At 44.4% G+C, this 25,902-nt stretch overlaps 1 protein-coding gene across 1 annotated transcript in view; it reads left to right on the forward strand.

Annotated features, from left to right (window-relative positions):
* Window positions 1–25,589, forward strand: part of LOC147604185 (NAD-dependent protein deacetylase SRT1-like) — a 50,776-nt gene extending 25,187 nt beyond the window's left edge. The window contains exons 9-16 of the mRNA XM_086795155.1: window positions 4,032–4,085; window positions 16,855–16,951; window positions 17,044–17,126; window positions 17,222–17,289; window positions 17,465–17,567; window positions 19,070–19,150; window positions 19,252–19,332; window positions 24,695–25,589. Coding sequence (XP_086651281.1) covers window positions 4,032–4,085; window positions 16,855–16,951; window positions 17,044–17,126; window positions 17,222–17,289; window positions 17,465–17,567; window positions 19,070–19,150; window positions 19,252–19,332; window positions 24,695–24,994 — 867 coding nt within the window. The 3' untranslated portion in view covers window positions 24,995–25,589. The remainder of the gene's footprint in view (window positions 1–4,031; window positions 4,086–16,854; window positions 16,952–17,043; window positions 17,127–17,221; window positions 17,290–17,464; window positions 17,568–19,069; window positions 19,151–19,251; window positions 19,333–24,694) is intronic.
* Window positions 25,590–25,902: the final 313 nt, after the last annotated feature.

Here is a 25,902-nt window from a genome sequence, read left to right on the forward strand (position 1 = left end):
TTGCACGCTAGCAAGTACTTGAACCTGCAGTCTATGTCTACTGTATGCAGTGTCCTTATTGCTCTGTATAAACCACTGTACAGTCCATACCAGCCTGTCAAGCTTCAGAGAGGCACGTTGCTGTGCACAATTTCTGCTGTGGATGCACTGAATAAACTCCACGTTGACTGTGTCCAAAGCTCCTACATGCATCTCTCTGATCTAAAGCTTGCCCGCCATCCCTACCAAAAAGTGTCAAGGAAAAGTGAAATTATGGTTATTTTAGCAACACTTCAATTAATGAAGAAAGGGTGAAGGAGAGAGAAAATAGCCAGCAAGCCCCTGTTGCATTCAGCCAAAAGCTTCAAAGTACATAAGTATCTTACAAACATGGAATCCTTCACGACTACGACTCTTTATCACCTTTCCAAAAAAATCTTCGTACAAGGTGGCAACCTTCAGGCCTCTAGGGCTTTGCACTTACATATTTCTACCCAGTATTTTAACCTTAAAAAGCACTCGACTTCCCGTTAGAACACGGCCCAATACATATTAAAGGAATCTGACACTCTGGACACTACAACTGAACAAACACCCCCACAAGGACTCCGTCAATTTTTGTGTAACACTGCACTGTTGGAAATAAGTGCTCACTAGGAGTACTTTTAGTCTTGGTCATCTTAGTGTATGCCACCGTCCACGTGGCACTCAGGGATTTATCCCATATGCACTCATGCTCAGCTCTTGTACTTTCACCTATATATTCAAGGGGTCACATCAATGGAATAATCTCAGTTTGCTTCATCCCTCTTGCAATTTTCCCATGTTCTAGTTTTGTGTGATACCATGCTAGATTTCTAACATGGTATCAGAGCCATGTAGATTCCTCTTCTCCTCAGCCCTTTAGTCTAGATCTAGCCATAGATTTTCTCTAGGTCTAGCTTCCTTTTTAGCTTTGCCCCATCGGGGGTCTTAGATCCAGCTCTAGCTACTCTCCTCTCCTATTCTTTGAGGTGTTGCTGATCTGCCACAAGCTGCCCTCAACATGATCTGCTGCAGCAGCCCGCTATGGTGTCGCCCTTCTCTATACTGCTGAAACAGGCCGCTCTCCTGTTCTACAACGAGTCTTCTGCTGCTGAATCTGCTCGACATCTCCAGCTCCTATTCGACACGACTCTACTGCCCTGATGTCGCCCATATTTTCTGCAGTCGACAGTCCCTGATCCCGCCATGGAGCTACTTCTTTGCTTCGAAATAATTCCGGTGCTGCCTTGCCCCGTTATTTTACAGCCCCTGCTGCAAGCTCCTTCGCAGCTCCAAGCCCCAGCTTCCCTGCCTGTGTGGCCGCGTCGACTTCGCCAAGCTCAATCAGAGGGCTCTCCTCTTCGTCTCTCTTCTGTGCCGAGTGCCACCGGTTCAGCAAGCAGGCCGACCTGCTCTCTTTCCCTGGGGTCGTCTCCATTTTCTTCATTATGCTACAGCAGCAGGCCGCTTCTGTCGACACCTTTCTTGCTGCTGGTGCTGCAACAACAACTCGTTTTCAGTATGGGCAGCCCCCATTCTCTGTTCAAGACATATTCTCTACTGGCTGCTCCACTCCTATATCAAAACAAGGTATGAGTTGGTGCTCCTTTGCTTCTGACAGGCCCGTATGCCTCTCTCTCTGCAGCAACATTTCCTCTAAGAAATCTCTGTTTGCAGCTGCCTTTCTCTCGGGTTACCCCCTGGATAGCATGTCTGTGACATGGGCTTGAAAGGGTGGAAGACCTGAGGTGAAAACTAAAATGGATTATCCTTTGTATGCTGCAATATTCTCAGTTCTATTTTACTCTTAAAAATTAATTTTCAGAACTGAATTTTATCTTGTAAGAGAACAGACACTGCCCATCAAAATAGGGGTAAGACCTTCTCATTTCTGATGCTGTCTCTCACTTATTTATCTTTGGCATCTCTTCTTGGGTACTCTGCCCTTGCTCTCTGCATAAAAAGACCTTTTTTTTCTCTCCTACTTTGGTCACCACATGATGTAGGCCAAAGAGGACCCTGTTCTGGACTTACCTTCCCATCTCTCTCATATTTGTCTATATACCACCATTGATCACCAATGATGTAGATCATGGGGTAATGTCATGTCTACATGGACTTATCTTTGTCCCTATCCAAGAGGCACCCCTGCATTACTCACTCTAGCAGGAGGATCGACCTTGAGGAGGGATTATCTATCAAGGTCCATCTCTCTGTCTATCTACAGTCAGTCAGTCTCTCTGTCTATGTGTCTATCTTGTGTGATCTTACAGTCATATATCTCTGACACTCTGTCTATCAGTCTATATGCCTATCTTTTGTGGATTAGTTACCCACATGTCTTTGGCATTTTGTCTATGTCCCCATTTATCTTCTATTTGTCAGTCTCTCTCATGTCTATCTAAAAGACTCTCTCTCTGTGGGACCACTCTACTGGCTGATTGTCTCTCTCTTTGTCTGTCTATGATCCACTCTTGTCCCTACCCTTGTGGACCCATATGAGGATATCACTTGAGGAGGGGTGTCTCAGGATCTTTTGTCTCTCATGTCTTGTCTCTCAGTCTATCAGTCTTTATGTCTGTCTTCTAGTCTTGTCCATCTTGTCTTCTAGCTTGTCTCTCAATCCTTGTCTAGTCTCTCTATCTTGGTCTTATCTTTTGTCATGTCATAGTCTTGTCTTTTTTCTCCTAGTGTCCACTTAAGGAGGGTGTTGGAAATAAGTGCTCACTAGGAGTACTTTTAGTCTTGGTCATCTCAGTGTATGCCACGTGGCACTCAGGGATTTATCCCATATGCACTCATGCTCAGCTCTTATACTTTCCCCTATATATTCAAGGGGTCACATCAATGGAATAATCTCAGTTTGCTTCATCCCTCTTGCACTTTTCCCATGTTCTAGTTTTGTGTGATACCATGCTAGATTTCTAACATGCACCACAAGTATGGCAAAAAGGAATGTTGCCTGTTCACCTGGGATTGCCTCAGTGCTCTCTTGGGGTGTAGTTGCTTGGGCGATAGAGATAGATCTTACACTGGCTATGAGGTCGGTAGAGGCTCAGTACATGTAAGCACAAAATCAATTATTGAGGCAAGGCAGGTAATTGAGATGTCGTGGGCTACTTCCACAGTCCACGCCATGAAGTTTCTGGTGGGAGCTTAGTAGTAGCCTCATAGCCTGGCAATTTCAGCAAGCACAGTGCTGCAAAACAAAGGAGGGGTCTTCAACATGGTGCTGCAGGCCCCCACTGGCTTTTCTCCTGACCCCCCCACATTTAACCTCCCTGTAAGAGTGGCCAGGCACATAGGAATGTGGTTGAAGGTGGGGGGGGGGGGTGCAATGACTGCAATCTTCAAGACCCCTCTACTTGTTTTCTCACAGTTGGAGTTATACATGCCAATGCCTCTGCAATGTATATGCTGATCTTCACTTCCATCTTCGATCATGAGAGAGAATTTTGAGTGCATTGAGAGGCCCTTCTCTGAGGAGGTAATATAAATCACTACACATTGATATTTAGCCATCACACAGCCAGCTGGGTTGCACACCTGCTTGTTTGATGTAGTCCAATTATGTGCAATTCAAGGACAGGAGCGGTCCACTTACATCTTTCCCATCCTTTCCGTATGGAATGCTGAAGAAGCTCTCTAAAGACACTGCTAAGGAAAGCATGCAGGGATGGTATTCCAATATCAGTCGAAAACTGGGGAGGCAGGCAGCCATGTACCGCTGGCCCAACAGCCGGGCCTCAATTAGTCCTTGGTTGGCATAGATGGCCGAGTCCCCCCAGACCACGGCGTCGAAAGTAGCCCATTAGATTCCTTTGCTACACATGAAGGTTGTATTGCTTTTTAATACCCACTTGAAGTCTCTTTTTTCAAAGAGAAAAAAGAGCTGAAGAAGCCCAATTGCAACTTTTAGTCAAATTCTAATAAGGTTGAAAAATGAACGGTGGTGGGGGCCTGATCAAGGCAAGTATTAACCTTGTTATCCATGGAACTTACACCTGCATGTTTCTTGTTTGATGCAGGCAACTCCAAAGGACAAGAAAGCAGCTCTCGTCATCCATGCCCGTGTGGATGAAGTAAGTTTCAATAAATGATAGTATCAGCTTTTGTCATCTCTGCTTGTGTGCATGAAGCGAATTCCCAAGTTATGCAAAGATTCTAGTGTCACTGGATTGCAGTGGAGATGATAGGGTTTATGACAATATTGTACTATTAGTTGCAAATCTAGTTGTGTCTCACCCACAGAGCACATTCTAAAACAAATGTTGTGATGAAGGGTGCAAGCGTCCGCTTTATTAAGTGAAGCCAGAGGCGGCAAAACATACTATCCCAGCCAAGGCTGCCGAGGGAGCTGCTAGCTGGAGTTCTTTCACCTAGAGCAAATAGAATTCTGGATCCGTAATGATTCGAGCAAACGTTGGGAGGATTTTTGTGAACACAGAATGCTCCACACCCATCACAAACTCAAGGTATGGGTTTTGTGTGGAGCTAGGTATCATGAGTGTTACATCCCTGATTGGGCGTTGGGCCAGTGTTAACCCGGGGTTAAGGGGATGCGGGTTATTCTAACCGTAATGTTGTCCTTACATTGGTATCAGAGCCAGACCTGTTCGGATGAGTCCTTCTGAAGTGCGATTGCTGTGGTGGGAACTATAGTGTGCTTTTCTGCCTTCATGGTAGGATTACCTCCAGGAGTTTCCACGTGTGGTGAATCTGTGTGTATATAGATTTACATGGAATGGATGGGATCATGATGTGCAGAATAGCTGGGTTTGTTTTTCAAGCTGTTTTTTGGGGAAAAAAGTTTTTTTTTTTTTTTGGGATTTCTGTCGAGGACACAAACTGTACAGGTTGTAAGACCTCTGTCTGAACAAATCATAATGCGTCCGTACCAAGTCCGTACAGTCGCACAGAAATCTGTACCGTTGGTAGTGCGCGTGACAGTGCATGTACGGATGCCTAAATAGAGCCTGGGATGGTTATTTGGCCATAAGCTTAGCACGGGAGATGCTTTTTATTGCCAGCTTTTCTTTTCAGATGTACCTCTCTAGGCCTTTCGAGCTCTAGGTCATCCGTGTGTGCATGCTTGGGAGAGGAGTTGAGATTTGAAGAGGTGCAAAAAGCTTGCTGCAATGGAGAGAAAGAGTGGGCTGTAGTGTGTTCAGAATGTACAGTAGGCTGTAGTACGGGTGAGTATGCCCACGCTTATGGCAGCGGGTGCCCACATGTGGCAGTGAGTACAGGTTTTTGGGTCCAGTATAGACACGTCTGCACCATATAAAAGCAAGTTTGTGAACGTTAATTTGGGCATGAAAAAAATTAAAGCTGTTTCAATGTCTAAAGAGGGAGTAAATGACTGCCAATTATGGATGCATGCGTTTTTTGTAAGTTTGGCTTTTCTGGAAAGTCTTGGGCTCGAGTTTCCGCAGAAAAAGTGTGCTATCTTACTACAAGCATAGGGTTACCACCTTTTTGCAGCCAAAAAAACCTCATGCTCGCTTGTTAGCTGCTGAATCCTTCACTTGAAGGTTGCGCTATTGATCTTTGGGCACTGTTTTGGGGTTGCTTTCTTGGCTGAACATTGAGGTGGGCCAGCTATAGCTATGGACACTCTTGACGAACAATGGGATTGACCTCATGAGCAGCAGGTTATAGACCGCTTGTCGGCGGTGTACTTTTTATGCTGGGAGTTGACAAGCTTGGTCTATGGAATCTGTGGCTAGTAATGGCTTGGAGTTAGTGAAGCCATTTGCATGGCTTGGAATCTGTGGCTTGTAATGGCTTGGAGTTAGTGAAACCACAATTGACAAGCTTGGTCTCTGGAATCTGTGGGTAGTAATGGCTTGGAGTGAGTGAAGCCATGTGCAAAAGAGTAAAATTGCCAGTCAAGTTACATCCTTTGGACATCCCACAGATGAAAAAGAAATGCTTAAGTATGGATTTTATCATGGGGTTGCCCTCAGAGAATGAAAAAGAAATGCTCAAGTATGGATTTTATCATGGGGTTGCCCTCAATGAATACACAGGATTCCATCGTGGTAGTGGTGGATCGACTAACAAAGGTTCACCTGATCCCTATAAAGAAGACTTATACAACCTTACATATTACTAAGGTTTTCTTGAAAGAGATTTTTAGATTGCATGGGTTACCTAGAAGGATTATAAGTGATCGAGATGCCAAGTTACATCTCGATTTTGGATGACATTCTTCAAAGCCATAGGTATCTCTCTACAAAACCAATTTTTGATGCTTTTTTGTATTAAAAAATCCGTATTTAGTGATTTTTTTTCGTGAGGTCTTTTTATTGCCATTTGTATGGATGTGGATCCAACTTTATTTTGTAGAAGTGTTTGTAAAATTTTATGTTGCATGCTGAGTGCCTTATACGCCGTGATTTGAATATTCATGATAGTGGGCAGAATTGTCTTATATGCGCGTGTTTTTTCCATGGGAAGTTACTGAAAAAAGACCCGCAACCGGGTGATCTACCGTAGCATTTACACTTCTCGATGCTCGCATATTGTGGCTTGATGGTTCATCCATATGCCATGATTTTCATTGAGAGGGGTGATGCTGGGGCATATTGGAGATTGTACAGGTGGAGAGATGATACCAAGACCATTTTGTCCATTGTATGACCTAGGCAGCTTATGGCTGACCGATTGTATGAAGGCCTAGACCTAGAAGACTGAGGGTTATGGACGGCTTATGAGAGGCTAGCTGAATGTCGAGCTAGTTCCAGAAGGTTGTGAGGGACCTTATACCTAGAAAATTTATCGGTGGCTAGATGATAGCCTGGACGGGAAACTGAGGTAGACATTGTGGCATCCCTTGTTTGGTTATATACGGGTTGGACTAGCCTGCCACTAGGTTGATCGGCATATTTGACCATGGCATCTAAAGGGAGGTTTGGTTGCGTCAAGGTTCAGTCTTAGGGGGAAACTGCATGTTCCACCTTAGACTTGTGTACCTAATGGGGATTTTACTTGCAGTATGTTGTGGTGGAATAGGATGCCAGGACCTATTTCATGTAAGGTCTCTTGATGCCTTTAAGTCTTTAGAGTGGGATGTCGGATGTCCTATGTCTTTATGGATAGCTAACCTTAGATAACCCTGCGGGGTGCCATGCCAATTTGTGTGGAAAACAAGATACGTCCGTAGCCTGCAAAACGAGCCCTGATTAGTGTCTAGTTGACAAGTGTTTGGCTGACAAGTGTCCGACTTTGTCTGTTGCTTGGGGATTGGCATTGCAGACTCTGCTCACAAGATACTGATTATGACCCTAGACTTGCCCTTACATAGGCATCTGGTTGGCCAATTGCCAATTGTGGTCAATTGACTCAATGCTTGGGTGCATGGTTGAGGATGTCCAAAACACTGCCTAACCTGTCCATACATGCCCACAGACTTTGCCTTCTAGTAGGCAGTTGCAGTGGAAGACCATGTCCATGTGCATCCAACTTACGGCATGCATGTGACATCACCTCCTACTAAACTTGGAGCTATGGGGCACTTGATGCCCATAATACTTGTTCGAAAGCTTAGGATATTGGCCTTCTTTACTTGGCCGCTTTCGAAGATGTGCTTTCTCGAACGTAAGTAACACCCAATCACCTTCCTTGAAAATAACCTCTCACCTGTGCTTGTTAGCTGCCTTTTTATGCTTAGTTTGAGATCTTTCTATGGTTGTATGAACTTGCACAAATGCAGCATCCAAACCTCTGACATACTCATCTCCTGCAAAGATTTCATCTTTTGCCATAAACTATCTCAAACGGAGCCTTGTTAGTTGAAGAATGCACAATATTGTTTTATGCAAACTCAACCAAGGGCAAGTATTTCTCCCAATCTGTTTTCTGCTCAGATACATAACATTTGAGCAAATCAAGTACGGTTGAATTTGCGATGTCACTTTGACCGTCTGTTTGAGGATGATAAGATGATGAAAAATTCAGCTTCGTGCCCATGTTATCAAACAATGCCCACCAAAATAAACTAGTGGTTCGAGGATCTCTATCCCCACAATAGATTTGGGCATGCCATGATGTTTGAAAATATGAGCTACAAATATCTTTGCCATGTGCTGTGGCTTTTTCCTCACAGGAATAAAATGTGCCTGCTTGCCAAAGCGATCGATGATAGTCTAAATAGCATGAACGGATTTCGGTAGATCCATAATGAAATCCATGGCAATGCTTTCCCATGGCTCATGTGGAATGGGTAAAGGTTGAAGCAAGCCAGGTGTTTTGTGCTTGTCAAATTTGACTTTCTGTCACACCAAGCACTCACGAACATGTTTTCGCATCCCTTTAAGTTGGAATAAATTTGGCTATCTTAGTCAACCTGTTAATTCCTTCCTTCAAGAAGAGTTTTTGTCCACAAAACGGTTAAGAAACTATAAACAAGTGTATGTGTGCAGATCATACGATCATCTATGCCTGTAATTTTTGTAAGTACTACGACAAGGAAAACATGACATTCATCTTATATTTTCCTTAAGTACTACGACCAAGGAAGCATGTGGCGCTAGTGTTTCATTCGGAAACACTAAACCATAATTGCCACTTGCAACTTTGAAAGATGTCAATGAAACACAAACCACTTTCTTTGTTGATGTATGTCCAATGCAATTGTGTGAACACATGTTTGTGAAAGCAACGTTCATAAACACGACCATAGCAGACTGGTAATCAGCATACTACGATGCATGAAATACCACAGGCCTAACGGCATCACATACATATACGTAGCCCACTATTGTCTCATTTCAGACTTTGCATACATCAATGTCATTTGCACATCTCAAGAGAAGTGTATGCATGCTCCCATGCATACCCGCAACCACGCCGGATGCATCTCAGACTCTATCAAAAATCTGCAAAGCATGCCCACCATATGCACTCATTGCCAATGGACATCAAATTGTAGATACTTGTGTGAACTACGCACACACATTCTTCTTTGAATTTTTCTTGCGCCTTGATTTTGAGTTCGATTATGATTCTATTTGCAACTTGTTTTGCGACTTGCTGTGAGTACCCACACACAACCACATGCTGTTGGTTTACATTGGCACTTTCAGAGAAGATAACTCTTTGAAACCAGCTTAAACAAGCGTGGTCAAAATCTCGGGTTGTGCTCATGCGGGAACTACCCTTTACAGCACATGAAACCTCTCCAATGACCTTAGTAAAAAAACGTTTTTTTAACAATGAAGAGAAAAAAAAAACTTATCTTTTGTACTTTTTTCTTCTTTACTATGCAAAAGGTGATAATGAAGGTTGTAATTAATTAAGTGAATATCCAGAGAATAAAATTCAGTAAATTAGTAATTGAATTATCAATCTTTTTCAAGAAAGATAGTTTAGGAAAAATCTTATCAGACTCGAACCTTGAATCACACTATGACCAAAACCAAACTCTTTCGTCATTTTCGAGGAAAGAAGATGTGACGAGTTCAGGAAAATACACTCAGATCTCCTGCCAAATATAAAACTAAGTTTGAGACCCTTTGAATTGATATGTGGATCAAGGTTATAGAATTTGAGGACTTCTGTTATGGAATTCAGAATTACGATCAAGAAGTTTTAGGATACTGATTTAAGAAATACTATGGTACTTATTATGCTCTTTACACACACGACCGATTTAAGCACTTGCTTTATCCTTAGTGAGGGCACCATGATCCTTGACGTCAAGCTTCTTGCGAAGGGTGCTGATGGATGTAAAGCCTTCGACAGTTCATTCAAGAAAGCCTTCGACACTTCATTCAAGCGAACCAGCCGTGACTGTTGCCTTGCTTGATCGTGGAGGCTGCTACTTTGCATTGAAAGTCTGGAACGCTCAAAATGCAGGTGCAACCTGGCGGCAACAATGGTGAGTATGAATGAACGGCTACGGGCATTGCTTGCCCAAGAAGAGCCTGCTTTGCTGCTGAATTCTCTCTTCTGGATGTTGTTGAAACCCTCGGAAATGCCATGGCTGGTACCGAAAGTTGGGATCTGAAGACGTGCGAGGCGTCTCGTGCAGAGCCTCAGAGTTGAAGACATGATGTCGCCTGCTCTTAGGAAAACCCTTACTCAGATAGCATTAGCACTAGGGACCCTTATTCGGCACAACTTACAGGCCGAAATCTAATGGAAGCCCTAATTTGACGTGAGCTGCAGGCAGGAATCTTAGAAACGCTAGAGGATTGGCAAATTGCAAGAGCAATGGCAATGCCTGTATACACAAGATTGATCAAGTAATTATGTTGGTCACGATGAAAGTCCTCGACTACAGCTTCACTGTAGTTTTCCATTACACCTCCCACACACAGCCTGTAGAGGAGAAAAGCAAGAGAGAGAAGGAACCATTCAAAAAACTTAAAAAAAAATTGAGATTATCCTTCTCTCTTCCGAAGCCCAATCATGCGGAGAAGCAAGCGGTCGATCCAACCATGCTCTGATACCAATGTCACATCTCCTTTAGTCTCCATAGCCAAGAGGGTCTCAAGCTCTAGTCACCACCCAACCATAGAGGATAAGATTGGTGTCACCTCCCATTTAATATGTGGCCTGTCCATCCACATTAGCCCGGCCATCCGGCCGCCTAGCTCTACGGCTAGTCAGCGCTTTGACTGAGGTATCCTTGCCCCTAGACCCCGGATGCACTCGATGTCCACACTCTGGCGTTCGGGTTCCGCATCCGGGTGAGAGCTCACGTGGCATTACAGGCTACATGACAGTTGCCTTGGTTGAGTACTAGACCATGTGGGACTTAACTATAACTTGAAACTCCCATTGGGAGATTATTAGCAGTTTCATGGCTTTGTATATCTTCCAGGCACATTGCAGAGACCGTACAGGTCTCTTCCACCCCACCTGCTGAGCCAGTCATTGCCATTTGAACCGGTCCTATTCACATACTTCACAGCCAGCTGGATCCCCGATGGCATCAGGTTGGCACAGAACATTGTGCCTGCTCACCAAGGATCCTGACAGCACTCATTTCATCATGTGGGGAGGTGTAGCTTGGGTGATAAAGTCAGGCTGTGTCTTGACTATGAGGAGGGTGGTTGCCTGCTTGGCACACAAGCTGGTCCTATCACATGCTCCACAGCCAGCTGGATCCCCAATGGCAACTTGAGGGTAGAGGAATGAAGACTCAAGAGTATATTTATTTGCACATCTAGAGCTTGGGATCATTCGTGTCCAGAGGAACAGCAGATGGGGTTGAATGGTGCAACCAACATTCCGTTGCCCCTGTCTGGGGCCTCCTCTCTATCCTTCCTCCCGACACACTTTTTTTTGCCGTTTCCCCCCTCTAAAGAGGGTTGTTATTAGTGTTATTTGATTTGATTACTTTCTACTAATAGTCAGGGAAAAAGAAGATTTCAGTTTTCGGGAGCTATGTATGGGGCACCTTTGTGGGGGCTTGAACTTGATTGAAATGATTGGGCTAGGATTGAGAGTTTGCAGATTGTGGTTCCTGTAAGCTTATGAGGAGCAAGTCCTGAGTTCTGCACGAGATTATCCCGAGCTTCACTTCTACTGGGTTGTATTACAGGACCACTAGAGGGATTCTTTTTCAAAGCATTGGGATAAACATTTTATCACCTTTTTTGTACAGATGTCCATAACCTCCACCTCAGCAGGCAGGATCTGAAAGGAATTATGTGGATGGATATCCCAGCTTCATATCTTCTGAACCTGAGTTGAGTTGCCTCATCTTTTGACAAATTTATAAGTCTATTGGGGTCATTTTTCACAGATAACACATGATGGTTCCTCTTAGAGACCAGATTACTTATGTCAGATTCTTTGTGGATTGCCGTGACTTGCTCACATTGTATATGATTGGCAAAAATGATTATATAAAAATTCAGAGTTATGGTAGTTGCAGCATCTGCCAGCTATGCAAGTTTATGCATTGAGATGGAGTAGAATCATCTATTTAGGTAGGTGCTTAGGGGTGAAGGAGCTAAAGAAGCTCAGCTGAAACAGTTAGGGTTTCATGTGGGAGACACACACAGAGAAGAAGAGAGAGAGAGAGAGAGAGAGACATGTGGGGATAAGTCAACTCACAAAGTATGAGTGTGTGACTCCCCTATCACACATGTATATTTGCTCTAGTGCACATAGTGCACTTAGTACATTAAAAGTACTAAGTGCACTATGTGCACTAGAGCAAATATACATGTGTGATAGGGGAGTCACATTACATTAAAAGTACTAAGTGTACTATGTACTATAAAACTTATGGGCTTGTACACACTATAAGGGTGGGCATAATGCCTTTACCCCAACAACCTCCCACTTAAAGGCAAAGTGCCCTTAAATGAAGGAAAAGAAAAAATCAGCATGTACATGATAATATACAAGGCCATATCAAGGCTGAAACTGGCCTCATCCAATGCCCACTGCAATGAGCAAACCCCTCTGGAGACAATCTCTTTGTCAACAGATCAGCCGGGTTGTCATCCGTATGAATCTTGACAAGCTGAATCAGCTTGTTCTCTATCACCTTTCTGATGAAGTGATACTTCACATCCACATGCTTCGTCTTTGCATGAAAGACAGGGTTCTTTGCCAACTGGATGGCACTCTGACTGTCACAATGCAACAATGGAATATCCCTTGTATAACCCAAATCAACCACTAACCGAGATAGCCATAATGCCTCCTTGCAAGCCTCTGTGGCTGCAATATACTCGGCCTCTGTAGTAGATAAGGCAGTGCACTTCTGCATCCTGGATATCCATGACACAGCACCTCCTGTGAATGTAAACACATAACCGGTAGTAGACTTCCGGTTATCTGGATGACTGGCATAATCCGAATCCGTGTAACCATGCACTAATGCATCCTGTTTGCCAAAGCAGATGCACATATCCTGTGTGCCCTTCAGGTATCTCATGACACCTTTCACTGCTTCCCAATGCTTCTTGCCAGGGTTGGCCATGTATCTAGCAACCACTCCCACTGCAAATGCAATGTCCGGCCTGGTAGCAACCATGGCATACATGAGACTGCCACAAGCTGAAGCATACGGAATCTTGGCCATATCAGCCCTGTCACTATCCGACTGTGGGCTGTCCATAGCACTGAGTTTCACATATGGAGGCAAAGGAGTACTAGTCTTCTTCCCTCCCTCCATATTGAACCTCTGCAAAACTTTGCCAATGTATTCCTTCTGAGACAAATACAACAAATGCTGATTTCTGTCCCGAAGTATCCGCATACCCAAAATGTGATTTGCATCACCCAAATCCTTCATATCAAAGGTCTGATGCAGCCTCTTCTTCAAGGCATCCATCTCTTTACGAGATTTCCCGGCAATCAACATATCATCAACATACAAGATGAGGATCAATAGACTGCCATCCAAAGCTTTCTTGGTGTATAAGCAGTGATCTATGTCACTCCTCCTGAAATCTTGGGATTTCATGAATGTATTAAATTTATGATACCATTCCCTTGGTGCCTGTTTGAGCCCATAAAGACTCTTTTTCAGCTTGCATACAAGCTTCTCCTTTCCATTCACTGCATAACCCTCTGGCTGTTGCATATATATCTCCTCATGGAGATCACCGTGAAGAAAAACAGTCTTCACATCCATCTGAATCAAATCCAGATCATCATGAGCAACCAAAGCTAATACAGCTCTAAGTGTGGTCATTTTGACCACTGGAGAGAAGATCTCATCAAAGTCCACACCATATTCCTGCTTGAAGCCCTTAGCCACTAACCTGGCTTTGTATCTTGGCTTTGCATCAGGTGCAACTTTGAGCCTGTAAACCCACTTGCATGGCAAAACCTTCTTGCCTGTAGGCAAATGCACCAACTTCCATGTTCCATTTTTGTGCAGAGAATCCATCTCTGACTTCATAGCACGCTCCCAAAGAGCCTTGTCTGCCCTCTGTAAGCCTCCTTATAACAAGAGGGCTCCCCACAGTCAGTGAGCATCAGGTAGTCAACCCCTGGAACAAACCTGTCAGGGGGTCTGGAGCGTCTTGTGGACCTCTGTACCCAATGATCATCATTTGCAGGTTGCTGTCCAGTCTGCATATCACCTATTGGTGGCTCTTGTTCCATGCCATAAGGTTGAAAGATCATGCCCGGTATCTCCTCTAACTGTGGGATATCCATAGGGATATCTTCTGCCATCTCTGACTATCCATTTGGACCATTTTCAGCACCATTTAAGGGCTGGTTTTGTTGCTGTAATGGCTGATTTACAGCCCTTGGTTGTTGTCCATGATGTCCATCATCATCCTCAGCAGTTAGAGAAGCGGGCATTACACCCCTTTCTTTGATGGGCTTGTGCTGCTTCTTCTGGAGCAACACATTATAGCACTGGGTTTGCCAAATGTCATAATTATGTGAGCCTTCAAGCTTCTTGATGTGAAGCAATGAAGAGCTCTCACCTGTGGTTGCCATAGCAATATGCAACCTTTGACACAGTCAATGCCTGACTCCCTGCAAGATGTGCGAACACTGCACCAAAGCACACAAAGTGCTCACAGTTGTTCTCCCAAAGTTTATCTCCCACTGCGGAAGCACGAATGCAACTCTCCTCCCACTGAATGTGATAAAATCACCAAAATCTGGTTGCTGCAGATTTATGACAGCACCTTAGATGTGCTCTGTTCCCCTTCCAAAATACTGTACAACAGTACTAAGTGCTCACCAATGATGTACCAAATCTGTACCGGCAAGTACAGCAGCTGAAAATGAGCCTTTTCCTCACTCAAATCAATGTACAGCCATGCCAAAACTTGTACAAAGTTGTACCAAATCTGTACCGGCAAGTACAGTAGCAGTAAATGCTCTCCTGGCTGTCCAAATGAGTGAAAATCAGACCTTGACAGTCCCCACCACTGCATACAACAGTCCCGGACAGAAATTGGGCAAAAGCCCCTTGACTGCAAGTGGATTACTGAGGGTTCAAGGCATAAAAGTCTTCCTTGCTGCTTTGCCAAGCTCAACAAGCACAAAATCTTGAAAAGCCCCTTGATTCAAGATCAATTTCTGATCATGAATGGTACATTAATGCACATGAAGGGCATCCAGAGTCTTCACAATGCTTTCCCCTGACCACATATACATCCAATACATAAAAGCCCCTTGATTTACTAGCACAAAATCTTGAAAAGCCCCTTGATTCAAGATCAATTTCTGATCATGAATGGTACATTAATGCACATGAAAGGCATCCAGAGTCTTCACAATGCTTCCCCCTGACCACATATACATCCAATACATAAAAGCCCCTTGATTTACTGGCACATTGATGCTTGACAGGCATCAACACATTGCCCAAAGCATCAAATGCCAGTGCCTGCATGCAAATCAACCCAATCGGCACAAAAGCCCTTTGATTTGCACTCCAATTTCCTGCAATTTAGCCCCGAATGTGAGATTGCTCACATCATACAGCATGTATGAATGCCCAATGGCACAATTACATCAAAAGCCCCAAATGTTAACACCCAATTTCCTGCCAATTGATCCGGAATGTGACCAATGTCACCCAATGTTGCCAATTGTGCTCAAATCTGAGCCATTAGGACCTGTACCTGCTCAATTGATGATAATGGACATGCAAATCCCAAAATTGAAGCAAATATCTCTGAAATTTTTGATTTCTGTTGCGATTGCAGGTACAGTATTTGGATCAAGCCTCTGGCTGTTGGCAGTTGGAACACGTGCAAGGCAAGCAGATGTCGAGTGGTGTGGCTACAGGTCGCCAGCTGCAGGAAGACTGTGCAGATGGAGGGCTCCTCAGGCGGGAGCTCCTCAGGCGTGTTGCAGAAGACTGAGCCGACTCGGTCAGCAACAAGGGTTCAGGCACAAAGCGGGGATGGCACGTAGGCCGACGACGAGCGAAGTTGGAGTCAGACTGGCAGGCGACGGGCAAGCGAACTAGTCGACATGCGTGGTCGAAGCTGGTACGTCGACGGAGGGAACTCTCAAAAAATTGGTATTTCCATCAGTTGCCACATAAGGCGGAAATGGAGTTGAGCGCCGCTGCGGGTCGCCTCTTGTCATGCGGTGGTGGAGCCCTCTCCGCTGTCGCCGCCCAATGTGGTTGCTAAACAGGGCAGCGGAATGCTTACCGGGCTAAGCAATGGCGGCGGGGAACAAGGTCGGAACCATCAATACCGGAAGTTCACGCGACAAGTGCAGCGACGTAAGAAGGCTGTTGACGGACGGACTGCGATAAAAAAAAAAACACAAGGAACTTGTTGGAAGGAAACACACATGCAGAGGGTTGCAAGCTGGCTCTGATACCAGTTGAAGGAGCTAAAGAAGCTCAGCTGAAACAGTTAGGGTTTCATGTGGGAGACACACAGAGAGAAGAAGAGAGAGAGAGAGAGAGAGAGAGAGAGACATGTGGGGATAAGTCAACTCACAAAGTATGAGTGTGTGACTCCCCTATCACACATGTATATTTGCTCTAGTGCACATAGTGCACTTAGTACATTAAAAGTACTAAGTGTACTATGTACTATAAAACTTATGGGCTTGTACACACTATAAGGGTGGGCATAATGCCTTTACCCCAACAAGGGGCTTTGCAAACTAAAACATGGCCAAGAAAAAGGGGCAATCTCCTCTACAACAAACCACCCCCACCCACCCCCCCCCCCCCCCCTTTCTTGCCACGTCAATTCTTTTAGAGTTTATTCTTGCAACCGTGGAGTCTCACTCATCCAAGCTCCTGCCCATGGATGGTTGGGGATGATATGTAAAGTCTCTTAGATGTGAACAATATGGCATCCTTTATTTTGAGAGGTGCTTGATAGTATTTCTGAGTTGTGAAAAATGTAAACCAAAGATTTGAGCATCATGTTCATACAGGTGATTGCTGGGGTGATGGAAAAATTATGCTTGTCAATTCCTCCATTTGTACGTGTAGATCGAGTTATGATCAGCTGGTTTTTCACTGCAAAAGCAAGTATGTCTACCTTGCATTAATGGTCTCATTTTTTTGTATGTGTCATCTGATCTTTCTTGTACTGAATGATGAGAAGTGTGGCCACTTTACAGAGAACCGCACAGCACGTTGGACACTACGTGTGAGCAGTTCACATGGTAGAAAAGCTCCCTTGCCTTTTGTTGACTCTGTGGAGGTGAAACTCTTGGTGGCCACCACTACCATTGCAAGTCATACCAGAAAAGAGCTTTCCAGTGCTCTTCTTTTAGATTGTGTAATTTTTTCTTTCAGGTCTTCTTTCCTGATAGGCCAGATCTAAAGAGTGCCATATTGAAGGAGCAGCCCTTTATCTTACGGAGGTAAGATTGTAGTGCGGTAGCCTGCATCTGTGAGTTTGTTATAAGTGTTAGGAAATATAAGTTGCCCCATTAGTCAATCTCAGTTCTGGAGGTTTGAATCAGTCAATCCAACATGTGAACGTGGAGTGATATAAAGAAGGATGACTATCTTTCCTTTCTGTTTTTACTGCTGCAGAACCACTGTGAAGTTGAAGGATTTTGATGTTCTTGTCAAGCTGCAGTTTGGAGATGGCTGCATGTGCACCTCAGTTGGGATACGTCATCCTTTGAAATTTCGAGTGAGTTGCTTTTGTTAAGTTTGGTGTGTTAAAGTCATGTTAATAGAGAAATTATAATTCTTCTTTTTACCGAATTTGTGGTTAAGGAGGATCTGTCTCTCCCTCTTACTCTCTCTCTCTCTCTTCACCTGTGCAACCATTGCCATGGCTTGAAGGTTCATCATGTCTCTTCATCTCCATCGCTGAGCAGCTCCACCAATAGCAACAGCTAACACATAACCCTAACCTTGATCCTGCCAACAGGGCTGACCCTTGAGCTCACAGGTTGCAAAATGATTCGTGCCCTTAGCTGGGTGCTCCTATATAGGCATCAAGAGCTAGGGTTGGCCCTAAGATTGCTCTCAAAAGATGTGCCCTCTTTACCTAGGTGCCGTGCCCTCCATCAGCCCAATAATTGGTCCACCTTTGCCCCTTTTTGGTCCACACCATGGGTGCCCATGGGCTGGCCCATGGACCCCCAAAAACTAAGGCGTTTGACCATATAACTGGTTGCCTTTTTACACTTTGACACGACACATTTTCTCTGCCCTTTGACAATGACTTGACACACACTTGGGCTTCCCCAGGCACCTGACCAAATAGTGTAATAATAAGTGACCGGTTGGTCGAGTACAACATTATACAACTTGCAAAGAGGGTTACATAGACTTGTGCCACATGCACGATGGACACTGACCCTAAACCTAGATGGTGGTGCCAACTTGTCCCTTGAACTAGGGCTTACAGCATGCTTTTGGCCCATCAGAAAAGGTTTGAACTTCTTAATCATGCTTGTATGAGGCCCTGATGCTCACATGCTGCTGTTTGGTCGAAAATGTTCTCTGCTTATTCTAGTCCATGCAATGTCCATACAGAAAATTCACATGCATCTCATCATGATTTGGTTATTTCGCACACGTGAGTTGACCTAAATAGACATAAAGAGCTTGTCTCTGATCTATACAGGCACACATGATTTTCCATCTTTCAAAAGCATTTTATCAGAAATCTTGCCTTCTCTGAATAGGAAGGTTGCAGGTAATTACAATGTTGCTTTAAAGGGGCAATTAAGGTTAAAGACCCGCTGTTCTTCTATCTGTTTCCATTTCGTGGTTTCAAACTGTTTCCATTGTTCGCAAACTTATCCGTTCCTGTTCCTGTTTCCTTTCCATGTGAGTATACTGAAAATGCTTTTCAGTTGGTGTTTGCTATGTATGAAGAGAGTGCTTTGCTGTATATGACATTTGTCTTTTGAACCATGAAAGAGTCTTTTGGGTTTGAGCGTTAGTCAAAGCTAAGTTTCTGCATGTTTGTGGATGTTGTTTAACTGCAAGTACATCCAGGCTGGTTAGAGAAGTTCGTGGTGGCAGGTTCAGCATGCCAAAACATGAATTTCTGGCTAATAAAACTGAGAAAAAAGTGAAAGTATTTTTTAAAATTACCTTTGAGTTTTATATGAAAAAGACATGCGTAAGGAAAAAGCCACCTTCATGAACTGTTATGTGCTTTCTGCTTTTGAACAGGGTCATTCAGGGGGGACAGTAGCAGGGAAAGATGAGGAGAATCAGGTTGAGTCATTGACAAGCGAAGCTACTGAAAATGGGGTACTCACCCATGTATTTCTTGCTTATTTTTGCGTGTTGAAATCAGCAATTTCGAGGCATACCTTCCTTATCAAATTTTGTGGGATTTTTTACTTTTGTAGGGTCCCATCGAGAAAATAACAGCAGGGAGTGACAAGGATGATATGGTGGAGACTTTAACAAATCAAGAGGAAAAAAATGGGGTACCTTGACTTTGTGCTTGCTTCCAATTAGAACTTCAATGTATTGCGTACAAATCTATTTAAGGGACGAGTCCAAAGTTTTAGATCTGGTTGCACAAAATGAACCATCCAATGAAATCTTCTTCCAGTTCCCAAACAAATTTAGATAGACCAGCAGTATATACAAAGGTCACCGGCAGAAGTAGACCATCTAACTTTTAGTTTTTCAATTTTTGGGAGACGATCAACATCATCGATACTGGATTTTCTCAAATTTTCAAGGAGTTTCCAAACCTTTGCTACCTCAAGAAGTTCTTGTTAAGAATGTAGAACACCCCCTTCCCCCTCCCCTGCCCCCAAAACAAAAAATAAAGCTGTTCTGCATGAGACATCCCGCTTCCTCCTTGTGCCCTTCCTCCTTTCACCTTCTGCCTGCCTTTACCTTTTTTACTTGGCTCGATTGTGCTACCACCCTGTCCTCTCTATTCCGCCTTTCCATCCCGCCTATACTCTCAGCGCTTTCATGCTTTCCCACTGCCCTCCCTTCCACTTAGCCCTCTTCTATCTCCTCCAGCACCCTCCTTTTCCTCAACGAAGCCTGTCCTGAGGACAAACTTGCACGGAGGCCACCTTTACTTGCCTTTTTTCAAATGGGAACCTCCAGCTCCTTTTTGACCTGTGGTGTTTCTTTCCAGGTCATCACTTGTGGGCAGGATTTTGTGCAGCAGACAAGCCCACGGCCCACTTTGAGATGGGTTGTGCTCCTTGGTTAGTAGGGATGTACCAGAGAATATGGTCGTGGTTTCGTTGAGATCTAGTTTGACCTTGAGTGTCAAATTGGTCAACACTATTGACCAACTTTCTTTAAGTGAACAGTAAGTCTTGTGAATTCAAGCGGCTCACAGATGATTTGTCAAAGTAAAAAAACTCTCCAACAGTTGCAAGAAGGCGTCCAATCAATTGTCTCCGAAGAGTCCGGACATTTCAGCAAATAATTGCAATAGACTAGATTAAGAACCAGGATGGCACAAGGGTAACGTGGATTTGCAAGTCTTGTCATGCCTGGTGAGCTGAAAGCTTTCCTTTGAGCTCCCTCGTTATGGTTTTAGCAGGCAGAAAGCTTGACATAGAAGCATTAAAATTTGTAGAAAAGGCGTTGCTATTGTGAAAAACTAACTTGAAGCTGTTTTCAATAGTGGAGCTTGAGACTAGGCTTGCTTTGAGCTTGCATCTTGTTTAAAATCCTCATTGTGAAGTGGGTTTGAGAAAGGCTGTAAAGAACGAGATTAGAGAAGAAGCTAGGCTCGTAGTTTTTGTAAGATTAGGTAAAGAGGAACTAGCTGTGAGGAGCTGAGTTGATAGAGTAGACAGAGAAGAGATTGGAAAGTGCTTGAGATGAAAGAGGAATGTTCTTCTCTGAAAGAAACCCCCACCAGGTGGATTCAATGCTTCTCCAACTCCTCTTTCCCTCTCTCTTTTGTTTTCTGTTCCATGATGAGATCTGTCATGGACATTAAAGAGGAACTAGCTGTGAGGAGCTGAGTTGATAGAGTAGAGAGAGAAGAGGTTGGAAAGTACTTGAGACGAAAGAGGTATGTTCTTCTCTAGAATAAACCCCCACCAGGTGGATTCAATGCTTCTCCAATTCCTCTCTCTCTCTCTCTCTCTCTCTCTCTCTCTTTTATTTTCTGTTCCATGATGAGATATGCCATGGACATTATTGTATCACTTTGGTCTCGTAGGCCCATTGGGTCTTTTGTAGACACTTAATATCTGTGTGTGTGTGTCACCAGCTGCAGCCCATGCGTTGCCCATGGCCGTCGGGCTCGTGACAGCATTCCATGCTGCAGCTTCAGACATGGGAGATTCTTTAGTGATGCAAGTATGCTCCTCCACGAGCAGTGGACATGGCTGGATTTACCTATTCTGGATGGATGTAGTGTCCACACCAAACCCCCAACCCCCAACCCCCTCTCCATTTCCCACTATCCACATGGCTGTGGGATTACCTTGTATTTTATACTCCTACTCTCATGAGTCCCATCTTGTATTTCATACTCAGTTTGTACTCTCATGTATCCGCATGATCACTATGATGATGAGACAGGTAGCTAGTCCTTTTTAGTGTTTTCAGGACTCAATATTTCATGGATTTATTGTACTACCTTTGGTCCCATAGACCCATTTGGTCTTTTGAAGACATTATACAATGCTCTCTCTCTCTCTCTCTCTCTCTCACTGCTCTGTTATTCCCGTCAGAGGCCACCCTCAGCTGGCTTCTTCATGGCTTCGTGCCCAGCTCATGGGTCTTCCGGGGTAATGCCCTAAGGAAGTAGCGAAACCGTTTCTGAGACTGGAGACGATGAAGCTAATGACAAAAGCGTTTCTCTGTTCGAGTCTCAGAACGAGCTTGCTCGCTTCTGACCCCGGCTCGAAAAACAAAAAACTTGGTGTGTAAGTTCGTTGGCAGCCCTCCGATATTAAGTTTCTTGGCAATGGGTACATCCGGTGGAGTTTTCCTTTCTCACCATCGTGGAGAAGACTTCTGCTGGCAGCACAGAGCTCCCAGATTTACTTCGCACCGTGGAAACACCATTTTTCTTGTAGTGGGACCCATTGGCAGAAGCAACTGGCTTCCCACTGATGGTATGCTTCCCTGGCCTTCCCAAAGAGTACTACGCGCTACCGTCTGCCAGGGCACTCTTTGGGCAAGGTTTTAGATCCCCCTCCGCCCCTATGACAGCTGCTGCTGGTGTGAATCCCCTTGTGGGTCACCGGTGGATTATTCTTTCTTCCTTTGCCTCCCCTTAAACACCAGTTCACTTGAGGAGGTGGTGGCGCTGCTTTGGGTCTGCGTGTTTCTTCATCACTCCCTCCCACCCCATAGATGTCAGAGCGGTGGTTTTTTTCTTTCCTCTATGTGTAGCCCCTGAGATGGAGAGCCTAGGAGGTCCACATCTTCGTCTTCGACATCAGCTTTGCGGTTGAGAGGGGTTGTTTCATGTACCTCCAGAGTCCACAGTGAGGATCTACACCCCGGTGAGGCTAGGGACATGGCCGCAATAGAGTGGGACTTTTTGGTAAGACGTATCTGTGTCCATAAGCCAATACTCCCCCTCCAAAACATCTTTGAAAGCCTCGTGAGCCGAGGAGAGGCCCTCCAGGACCTGCAGCCTCATCACTTAGCCATACGGGTAGCCTCATGGAATATCCGAGGATTGGGTGCCTTGGGTGGCACCTTTTGCAGTAGGCAGAAGAAGGTAGTGTGCAAGGAGCTTCACAGGGCTCTAGTAGAGGGAGACTAGATGTCCTCATCCTTACGGAGCATCATCTGACGGGGGGCAGGGCTAGACGGTGCGGCAAGATTTCCCGTGTCGCAGTCACACCTTTTGGTCTTCTGCTTATGGACACTGGGCAACCATGCATTTCCATCGGTAGCCACCTTTCTGTGCAGGTGATGGACTCATGTATCATTGTTCTCGGCAGAGCACTGTGGGTGGTTCTATCTTTGGAGGAGGACTGTTTCAACCTCCTCAACAATTACACCCTCAACGGGGTGAAGGGAGCACATAGAGTTTGGATCCAGATGTGCCAGGGTTTACCACAAGCAGAAGTTTTGTGCGTGGTTTTTTTTTTTTTTTTTTTGGAGGGGGGGTATATGACCTTAACATGATAGAGACCCTGGAGGATTGCAGCAGGGGCGGCATTGATGTCACTGTGGCAGGCCTGACATCGGCAACATGAGAGGAGTTACTCTTTCTTTTGCATGACAGGACTCCTGAACCTCCTAGACTTTGGCAGGGGCTTTGACTCTGGCACAGAATGAAGAGATGATGCTGAACGAAGGTAAGCCTAAGCAGGTCCAAACCAGTCCAAAACCCCAGCAGCAACAACAGCCTTCATCCCAGTCGAGAAAGGGTACTCAAAACAGTAAAGCCAGTAAGGACAACAAGTCTCAGAGCACCTCTGGCACCAAGAAAACCACAGAGGCTAAGCCTACAAGGACGCCTAAGGAGAAGGCCAAGGAGGGAATTACTAGAGGTTATCTCCAGCCAGAGGAGCAAAAGCGATACTAAACAGAGAATCGTTGTTTTTTTGTCATCAAGAGGGATTGCACTATGCTTTTAAAGCCTTCAAAGCATCCTCCTCTACCATAGCCGCCGCTGACGCTACATCCACCCCTCCAACTTCAAATACAAATACCACATAGTTGTTACCCTCTTTGAATCTAGTACCCCCAGTGGTATTTGATGATAAGCAAGAGGGCGACACTGAAGGGCAGACAAAAGCTCTCATCCATGCTTATGGCACAACAATTCATTGTCCCATTTGACATGGGCAGCTCGGAAGACGTCATCTCTCCGCAATTGGCTAAGACCATGAGTTGCACATTACTGTCTCATAATTTTGTCGTGGACGGGTTTACACATCACTCATAAAGCTCAGTTCAATGTTCAAAAGGCCACGTTCAAGCGAGATTTCGTAGTCTCACCACTTCTGGGGTGTGACATGATTCTTGGCATCCAGTGGTGCGCCCATTCCTGATTGGCAACAGGACGCCTTCACCATTGTTGCCGGTTTACCTGAGCCCGTCATCTCTACGTTGGAACGACACCTGTAGGGGCTGAACCTGGCCTGCTTGGACCGTTTCTATGTGCTGTCATATAGTCTGGTATGGATGTGGCAGCCACGGATACAGCAGTAGCAGACTGTAGACATGCGCCAGCAGGTCCCACTGGTTTGAACAGCAGGTACATGGTATGGACAAGAAGTACAGGAAATGGGAAGAAGGTACAACTGGATTGAACCAACATAAGATGTTCATGCATGAGTCATTTTAATATCCTCAATGCTCGCTTGAGCATTATGTTGCATAAATACCAACGTATGCATCCTTTTATTCACAATAGATGTGTAGATAATTCTATACATCAAAGCACATGTCTCAAGTTTTGCAATGAAGAGGTTCCCACTAGTTATGTATTATTGTAATATGCTTGGAAATGAAAACCTTGGATACACTGAGATGTGTCAAGTGATTCTGCTCCGTTGCATTTTTTGTTTGCAATTGAAACTGTTAGTAGCATACACAGAGTACATGATTTTAACAGAGCAGCTGCTTTGGCTTGCAGATTATGCACATTTGATTGCTGTTACGAGCATAATGAAAAAAATGATTTAGTTAATTTTGGAAGTAATGTGCATGAGAGCTGCAATGAGCTCCATTAACTTTTATAGGTTTTTTGATAAGCAATCACCGAGGACACATCCAGTAAAAACAAGGAGGATCTTGTTGATTTGTTGAGAAGTCAAGCTAATTTTGAAAGTAACGTGCATCACAGCTGGAATGAGCTCCATTAACTTTTATAGGTTTTTTTGATAGGCAATCACTGAGGACACATCCAGTAAAAACAAAGAGGATCTTGTTGATTTGTTGAGAAGTCAAGCAGTTAAAGATGGGGAACTTGGATGTGTACTTCCCGTGGAGACAAGTAGTGGGGATGCATATGGGGTCTTGGCGACGGAGTATGCTATTGTAACATGCATTCTTAGACATGGAGTTCCCCTTAAAAGTGACAATATCAAGCTAGAAACCGATGGCCCAAAGCGATGCAATGATCAAGTGGAGGATGTCAAGGAAAGCACATCAAAGAAGATCAAAACATTCCATCAGAAAGGATAAATGTAGGTGAACAAGGAAATCAAAAGGGTGGACTTTTTTTGGGTGTTGCGTAGGGGCAAAAAGAGCTCGACTTCAGCTGCAAAAGTTTTGGGTAAAGTTGAATGCGAGACCAAACTATCTAAGTTACCCCTGCAACACATTTTGTGAATGGTTCCACCTCTAGGTCTTGCAGGTGTACATGAGTTGCTGTTCTTAGCAGTAATACACGCTCCTTCAACAAGAGGTTCCACTGATTGATTTGCTCCAACTTGTACATTGAAGCCCTATTGGGCCTCTTCGAATATGTAACTAAATGCATCTAGGGGATGCCAATTGATTGGTCGCCATACCTTTTCCTCAGTGGAGTATCATTGGACTACAAGGCCTGTTTTAAGGTGAATTATGAAGGTGGTATACAAGGGTTGGGTTTTTGCAAAATAGTTAATTCACAGGGAAAAGTATACTAGAAACAAGCTTGTGGTCTTCCTGTCTGGCCTTGTGTTTGCCTTGTTACTGTGAAGGCCCTTATGTATGTATGGTTCTTGAATGGAGATTATAAAATGCAGGTCCATGTGATGCCAATATTTGACATAAGTAGAAAGGAAAGGTTTGGTAAGCTTGAAAGAGGCCTAAAAAGATCTAATTTCCTCAGCAAGAGTTGTGGTCTTATTGTTTGCCTTGTTGCTTAAAAGATTTTTATGTATGCAAGGTTGTTGAATGGAGGTTATACAATGTAGGCACACTGCAGTACCGATGTTTGATTCAAGGAACGGTTTGATATATGTAAGGTTGTTGACTGGAGGTTATATACTGTAGCCACACTGCAGCACCAATGTTTGATTCAAGGAATGGTTTGGTAAGCTTGGCAGAGGGCTAAAGGGACTCGAAATTTCTCGTCTCACATCACCATGTTTTGTAGCAAAGTACAT

Source organism: Cibotium barometz, chromosome 62, assembly GCF_041138505.1.
Source record: "Cibotium barometz isolate CiBa-2024 chromosome 62, ASM4113850v1, whole genome shotgun sequence".
NCBI lineage: Eukaryota > Viridiplantae > Streptophyta > Polypodiopsida > Cyatheales > Cibotiaceae > Cibotium > Cibotium barometz.